Source organism: Diabrotica undecimpunctata, chromosome 2 (assembly GCF_040954645.1).
Source record: "Diabrotica undecimpunctata isolate CICGRU chromosome 2, icDiaUnde3, whole genome shotgun sequence".
Classification (NCBI taxonomy): domain Eukaryota; kingdom Metazoa; phylum Arthropoda; class Insecta; order Coleoptera; family Chrysomelidae; genus Diabrotica; species Diabrotica undecimpunctata.
In genome coordinates this window covers 122,832,728-122,841,325 of record NC_092804.1, presented here as the reverse complement: position 1 = coordinate 122,841,325, position 8,598 = coordinate 122,832,728, and the positions used below count along the sequence as shown (strand labels likewise).

The 8,598-nt window shown below is 31.5% G+C and overlaps 1 protein-coding gene across 2 annotated transcripts in view; it reads right to left on the bottom strand.

The window, feature by feature from the left end:
• Positions 1 to 8,598, bottom strand: part of LOC140434835 (uncharacterized) — a 98,843-nt gene that overhangs the window by 63,702 nt on the left and 26,543 nt on the right. For both annotated transcript variants that reach the window (XM_072523400.1, XM_072523401.1), the window contains exon 6: positions 4,717 to 4,983. In XM_072523400.1, coding sequence (XP_072379501.1) covers positions 4,717 to 4,983 — 267 coding nt within the window. The remainder of the gene's footprint in view (positions 1 to 4,716; positions 4,984 to 8,598) is intronic.

Below are 8,598 nucleotides of genomic sequence, written 5' to 3'. Positions count from 1 at the left end.
GCGTTACATGAAAGTAAAGACCACTGACACGACTCAATTGCTTCTATTGAAGTATTGATGAAAACTTTTGTATTACTGAAGAATTAGCTTGTATGCGTCCAATGAAGGGAACGACAAAAGGATCAGATATTTTTCAAATTTTATTCATCTCAATTTTTAAAGAAACTATCACATCTTTGAAAGTACCTGTGAACAATATTTGTAACATTACTACTGATGGAGTAACAAATATGACGGGCAAAATCTGGTTTCCTAGACATGTTTAAGGGACTATTACTGCCTAGAATGCTAAAAAATTACACATTTTCAGCAAATTTTTTATCTTATCTATTATATATGGTAATCAAACTTTTTTTACATTATTATACAACTTTTGTTATACAAGATTACTAAAATTGTTTGCTTTTTTTTCATCGTTTCTGTATTTTAGAGATAGCCCAAAAATGTTTCGTCTAAAAAATTACTGCTCCATGGCGAACAGTTAAACTCTGGAAAAAGGAAGTACCCTTGCGTGATATTTTACAAAAAAAATTGAAAATTCTTAAAAAAACAACTTGGCGGGGATTTGAATAAACTATTCAAAAAATTTTTTTTCGATTTTTTCAATTACAAAAATTTTATAATTTTTTTTATCAAATTATGGCAAACTATCACAGAGAAAATCAAAACAAACAAAATGCATCAAGGTTTATTAAAATCGACCGACTACATCCGGAGATAACTGGGCGCCAGTTTTAAAAACGTAGTTTTTCTCAAAATCTTTAATCTCCATATCTATTTTAAAAAACCTTAATGCATTTTGTTTGTTTTGTTTTTCTCTATGATAGTTTATCACAATTTAACCAAAAAAATAATAAAATTTTTGTGACTGAAAAAAGGCTAATTTTTTAACAATTTTTTCAAATGTCCATTTTGTTTTTTTTTTTAAGAATTTTCAATTTTTCTGGTAAACTATCACGTAATGGCACATTTTTTTTTAAACCCTTCTCGAATTTTATGTTTCAGATTTGCCGTTTCAGAAATTAATTCACTGCAATGGAGCAGTATTTTTTGAACAGAAATTTTTTTTCGCCTTTAAACTTAATACACGAACAATAGAAAAAAAAAGAAATTTTTTTTATAATCTTCAAAAGTTGTATAATAATATAAAAGAAGTCCAATTGCCATATATAATAAATAAGATAAAAAAAATTGTTGAAAATTTGCCATTTTTTAGCATTCTACACGGTAATAGCACCTTAATGAATTATTTCCTGAGATCGAAGTATTTTTCATTGTGCCATATATCAAGAAGCTCTGTGTGAATCTGCTCTAGACATGAAATATTTGCCTGATTTGGTTATTAAGCTTTTTAATAGTACTCATTCACGAGCTCTTAATAATAGACAATTTCTAGAGTTTCTTGATTCATTGAAGACCGAATATTCTGATATACTTTACTAAACTAAAGTAAGATGGCTAAGTGCAGGTCGGGTTTTGATCACGTTTGGGATCTTTAAGACGAAATAATTTCTTTCATGGAAGAAAAAGAACTGGGTGAGTGTGAAGATTTAAAAGATATTTTATGGCTTTCGGACTTTGCATTGTTTACAGATCTTCTCAGTCACATCAATGAATTGAATCTTAAACTCCAAGGAAGAAATCAATTAATCCATGATATGAGGACTTTCAAAATGCAATTGAATTTCTTTTCTAAAAAAACTAGGCAAGAAAGATCTTACTCATTTTCCAAAGCTAAAAACTATTACAGGGAAGACAATTTTAAGAGCTATGAGAAAAGCGTGAAATGTCTTCATGGCGAGTTTGAGCGAAGATTCCAAAGACTTCAAAGTTATCGAAAAGGACCTGGACAATTTCAGTATTTCAACCAATGTAGTTTTGGCGGGGGTGAGTATGTTATTTTCTGCGTCGAAAAAATATAAGCGGACTTTATTTTAGATATGTCTTAATTTTCATACAAATCATTTTTACCAGTGGTCATATCTAGGTTCTTAAAGATCTTTAAAAAAGGTTCTCCGAAGTTTTCCATGAAAAACTTACCGTTTTCCGGTTATTCAACATCATATGTTTTAACTATATTAACAGTTAATATTACGATAATGGCAATAAAAAACGAATCTCTTTATTCTTCATTTTATATCCGAACAATTTTCCCGATTCAAATTTAAATTTTTGGAGTTATTTACGAAAAACAGTTTAAAAACATGCTTTTTTGACGTGTAATTTGTGAAGTTTCAATTACGAATAATTTCAAAAATTTCTTAAAAACGAAAAACACTTTTTCCACTGCCGAGTTGGGTTAGTAACAAGGGCGGCCCGTCAGGGTAGGCAATATAGGCGCCGCCTAACCTCTTCAAATGTACAATAATAAATTATTTATTATTATAAATTACGTATTTTAAAATTGCGATTTCTAAATTTTGAAATAATACCTATTTAAAATAAAAGAGTTATTTTTTTTATATTCTCTCCGAAGTAATATTTATTTTGTGCTCCTCGTAGTAGTTGAGAGGCGCTTCTCTCTGTCTTACGCTTGAGCACGGCTTTAAGGCTAGTCAGGGATTTCATCGTTTTCAAAGGCGATGAATTCGGTCGCCTCCGGCGAGCTTAGGGCTATGAATATTTTAAAATATTAATCTGCAGTTTGATTGAAACAATTTTTTCAAGGCGCCAAAATCAAGAAAGATTAGAAATTATTGTAATAGGCCTTCCTTTGCCAAATTTACAAATTTTATCCACAGATAAGGATAATCGACCATTTTCGACATCGTTTAAAACAATATGATATGAAAACCATAAATGTTTATGCGGTAGTTATTTTAGAAATTCAGTTTTTTGTTGGCCTTATCCACTGCTTTCAAATGTGAAGCAAAATGTATGGGTGAGTAAGGGATATTTAGATTTGAAAAATTTATCAGCTAGTGTCAAAAATAAAAAATTATCTTAGAAAGAACAATATTTAAACAATTGTTTAGGTTTAAAACGGTTAGAAAAAAATACGCAAACTATTGACAGTGCTTTAACTGGACATATTACTTTATCGAATAAGTTATATAAAGAAGAAGTTAGAAAAAAATAGAATTTTATTTTCATATATAAATTGATGATACGATTATTTTAGCAAAACAAGCATTTCGCGGTAGGGATGAGAGCCATAATTCGTCCAATATGTGTAATTTTAAAGAAATTATTAATTTTGCTGTTAAACGCAATTAGGAAATCCAGGATTATATTAAAAAAACAGAAGGGGTGTTCACGTGTTTGTCAAAAACAATACGTACAAAATGATTTAATAGATTGTCTTGCTGATTAGGTACATAAAAATGAAATTTCAAGAGAATTTATTAAAGCTCAATTTTTTTCTACACTAGCGGACGATACTACTGATATATCCGAAAAATTACAGTGAATTTTAAAAATCCGTTTTGTTGACAAAATTGGTCAGATAACAGAAAGATTTTAGGGGTTGTTTGATATTAGTGAAATTAGATCCGCAGATTATATTAAAACATATGTGTCGCGTGTCGCCTACCCGCATACTAAGGCCACGAGCCGCCACTGGTTAGTAACCACCTCCAGAGAAAAAGCACATATTGGTATGGGGTCGATTTTGATCATGGCGCTATTTTTTACCTACTGTCAAAATTTCAAGCAAGTCCATGCATATAAACGGAATTCTGAGCAGAAAACCTTCATATCCCGGACTATTATAGAAGAGTTGCACTTGAGTATGCAGGTGATCAAAACTGCAGAAACACTACAAAACCAGAGATAACGGCTATATTTAAGAGGTATAAAGGAAAGAGAGAACACAAATAGCTATTAATGCGTGATGTTACAAGGTCTCTTGAGCTATAAGCTCAGAGCTTTAAGTTTTGAAGATTGAAGTACACGGAATGAAACAAAACAACTTTACAAACTTATGGTCTATTCGAGACTTTTATTAATAATTTTCCAACAATTAAGTGCGTTACATTAATCAACCCCGACTGTGTAATGGAACGAGACTGATTGTGAAAAAGCTAATGAATAATGCCATTGAGGCAATGATCATCAATCGTTGGAAGTTTGCGGAATAAACTTGAACTGTGTCCATGTTTCACGCATGGACAATCATACGTCGAGATTTCGCGAGTCGGAAAACCATCATCGTTGTACATTTACGCACATAAAAAAAGAAGAAAAATGTTCATCAGAAAGCATTAAACTGATTAAACTTTTTTTCGTACAGAATGTTTTTAAGTATTTTTTTTAGTGCCTGTTAATATTGATAATGAAACATTATTTAATTCTAAGACGGTGCGAAGTTCTCCGAGTCAGCTGGTACAAATATACAAATATATTATTTTATCGAAATATATAATAAAGAAAATACCAACATTATTAAATGCCAAACACAAACATATTGGGCATAAAGTTAAAATTTATTAAGAATGAATTTTGAAAATAGATGAAGTGAAGAAGAATAACGAGCAAAAGCAAAAAAATAATCTTTGTAGTCATTCTTATTTGCGGGTATTGAAAAAATAATCTTTTAATTTTCATCCTGTTGAGTTTAAAAAAATTCAAAATAAACAATATTTTATAAAAACATCATTTTTCTTCTCCAGCAATTTCAAAACCACACAAGCTTAAACATGGTATTAAAATTGAAGTAAATAAATAATAACATGTAACAATAATGTATAAAAATAGAAAGTATATTAATAAACTTACCAACAAAATCTGCCCATCAAAATTTGGCGATTCCATCTGCAATGGATTTATCCAAACCGATTCTTCTTCAACGGCTGATCTTTCTGCAGACTCAGATCTTACAGTCTTATTGAATTTCTTCTTTGGCGGATTTTTGCTGGATTGTGACAAGCTCAAACTTGCTCTAGCTTGTTCTATGTTATCGTGTAGACCAGTGAGTCTTAGACCTTTTCGAAGTCCCGCTCGTCCAAAATCTAAGATACCTTCTACTACACCAGCTGCCTCATCCTAGAATTTTAATTATATTTTTTTATAATAGTCACCAACTATGTTTGTTGAGAAAAAAAAGCAAAAGCTATACTCAACTTACAGACTAGTAACAAAATGTGTTTAAAGTAGTAGTTATTTTATTAAAAATAGACTAAGGATAGTTTAGAAAAATTGAAAACAAGTTTAATGTGCCGGTATTACTTCTAAAATTGCACTGTTTCCTTTTATATTGTTTCGGTTTTCTCCTTTTTTTTAGTCCTAAATTATTTATAGTCCTAAATTATTTTTAATTTTAAATACAAAAATTTTATTTAAAAATCCTTTATATATGATTAAAAAGACTTTCGGGCTACATCACAGAACGCTTTCGGACTAAAAAGCCCATCATCAGTGCATTGTTACCAGATATAGATAAGTCAAGCTACAAAATATCTGGGTAAAAACCCTTAAACAGTTACAAAATTTGTTATGTGGTACATTATTGTTTAAAAGATGTTGTGTTGTTAAAGTATTTAACAGACTAGGACCTAAGACTCCCAATGGAGGTTGTTGCTGACCCTCAGACAATGTCAATAATGAAACTGTTTGGGAAAGTATTTAATATTTATTTTCATATTTTACATTTTTTCTTTGTTTTCTTTTACTGTATTATAATATGATCTGATTTAATAGTATATTCTAACTACGTTGCTTTAAAATATATTGTTTTCTGTTATTAAGTAAAACCTCATTGTTAAACTGGCTTAAACACATTTAGTCTGTTTTTAAGTTCAGGGAATTTCACTTTATATTTTGTTATTTTTGTGTCGTCAACACACACAAAACGCTGTAAAGTATCATATTACTGTGACCATTGAGTTGGATTGTCGCCATTCAGAAGTGAAATACAATATAGTGATTTATGGGACGCACTTGTCTCACCAACCGTTGACCACCTCTTAGAAGTTGTAGGTGCAGATTTTTATCCTTACAAATGCGAAATACTTCCTATTGAGACAGCGTACAGTAAGCATATCGAGTAACGGGACGTCCCTTTTTGTGCCTCGGTCGAGCGTCGTAACGCGTAGCGACCAATTCTACTGCCTGCCAAGATTAACACACCAATATTTCAAAAGGTAAGTCTATATTCTTTGTACAGATAACAGTAATGAGTTAAAGCCAGCTAGTTTCGCTAATTTATTTGCAGTCAAAATATTGCATTTTTTCTTCATTATTATTTCTAATTTCATTTAACCAGCGACCTCTAAGTTTTACACAAAACAGTAACACATAACAAATTTTGTAACTAAGGGTTTTACCCAGATATTTAGTGGACTCATGTATACCTAATAATACACTGATGATGGACCTTTTAGTCCAAAAACGTTCTGAGATGTAACCCGAAAGGAATCTTTTTAATTATATACCTTTTATAAAGTATTTTTAAATAAAACTTTTGTGATTCATGGTATACAGCCAACTACATGAATTTCATTTTCCTTATGGATTTGATATATTAGAGAAAATGAGAGATTTTAACCACCTAAAAAATTACGTACAGTAAACGCCAACTATGAGTTCTCTAAGGTGCGCGAAATAACATATTTCCATAATGGAGCGTATATTACATGCATAAATTCTTAAGAAGTGTTCAGAAATCTGAACTGCTACTTTCAAAACATTAATCTTTCAACTTCCATAAAAAATTTACACTTAATAGTTACTTACAGAAATAACAAAATCTTTTAGAAAAACACTTTTTAAAAATATCACACAACATAATTGTACAGGGTCACAAAGAACTATGCAAAATCTGCAAACATGTGTACTAGATCTTTTATCTGAAGATCGTTACGTAAACGAAAACACCAACAGATTGGTTAAAACCAACCATCGTTGCAATAATGCCATAAGGCATTTAATAATGCAGGACATAACTTATTGATACTAACTGTAAAAGGATGCACAGATATACTTAAATATCAAAATAACATACACGAAGACATAAATCAACTCAACCATTGCATAGTTTCTTCCGCAAAGTAGTGTATCTGCAAATACAAAATTAACCAAACTAAAAAACACGTTCACTGGTGGAATGATTCATGTAAAACATCAATTCAAGAATGCAAAAGAGCTTTAAATAGATTCTGAAAATATCGCGCTGTAGCTGACTTAATGGATTTCAAAAGGCTTAGAGCAAAAACAAAACGCATAATAAAAAACAGCAAACAAAATTCCTGGAATCAGTTTACTAGCTCTATTACCAAAGATACCTCCCCGACTCAAGTATGGTCAAAAATAATGGACAAAAAGCTCAGAAATGTAAACTTCTAGAAAAAATGGTTAGTAAAAGATTACGTTGGTACCTTAAAAAAAATAATATTCTCGACCAATTTCAATCAGACTTCAGACCAAATCGATGCACCATGGACAATCTGCTACTTCTTCAATCAACAATTGCGCATGCGCTACCCAACAAAAACTCAGTAATTGCTTTCTCCTTGACATCGATAGCGCTTGTGACTCTATACCGAGTTCTGTGATACTAATCAAACTAAGTCAGAACAAGCTACCTGGTAATATATATTCTTTTATAAAAAACTTTCTCACATATCGATCCTTTCAAGTAATTACTAACGGCAAAACATCCTCACATCACACAACCAAAAAGGTGTCCCACAAGGGTCTGTTCTAAGTAGCACACTATTTCTCCTTAGTAAAACGATATAAATTCCTTCATAAATGATCCTGTACAATATGGAATATATATGCAGACGACTATTCTGTCATGGAAAGGTCAAATCCACCACAAACACTTTACTAGAGAACACGGTAAATAAGATTAACAACTGAGCCAGTCAATCCTTAACTTCTCCCCATCCAAGTCCAAAGTTATTAATTTTACCAGAAGACAAAACACGCAATCTCCAACCATTTCTCTATGGAAATTTTCTCCAAGTAGTAGACCAAATAAAACTTCTCGGCATTATTTTCGATAAAGAACTTTCCTAAAGAACACAAATTCGAGAACTGAAGGGCAGCTGCCTACAAAGAATGAATCTCCTTAAATCACTAGCTCATTATAGTTGGGGAGCCGATGAGGAGACCCTACTGAAAATATACCGAGCTCTTATTCGCTCCAAATTTGACCATGGTATAAAATATAAAATACTTCTGTTCGACTCTGTCTAGGAGCATTCAGATTCAGTCCGCTGGAAAGCATTTACGTAGAATGTTTCGAACTTTCGCTTCATCTAAGACGACAACAACTTCTCCTGCTGTTTTTAGCTAGAATTTCAGCAAATGCCACAAACCCCACACGAAATCTTATCTATAATAGGCAATTACCAATTACTAATAATTCTTGAATGGTACCGTCTACTATACATATGTATATTCCTTATTTGGATAATATCAATCTGTTGTCCATCACCCCTTTCAGGGGCCCTTCAAACTCCTTCATAGATATGCAAACTTCCGAATCTCAATATCGAATTATCCAAATATAATAAGAATGAAATATCAGCTTCCATTATTAAACAAAGATTCTATGAAATACAACATCAATGCAACTTCGATAAGATCCTTTACTCAGACGCATTTAAGAGTTAAAAAGGTGTTGGCTGTGCTGTTCCAACAACTACAACTACT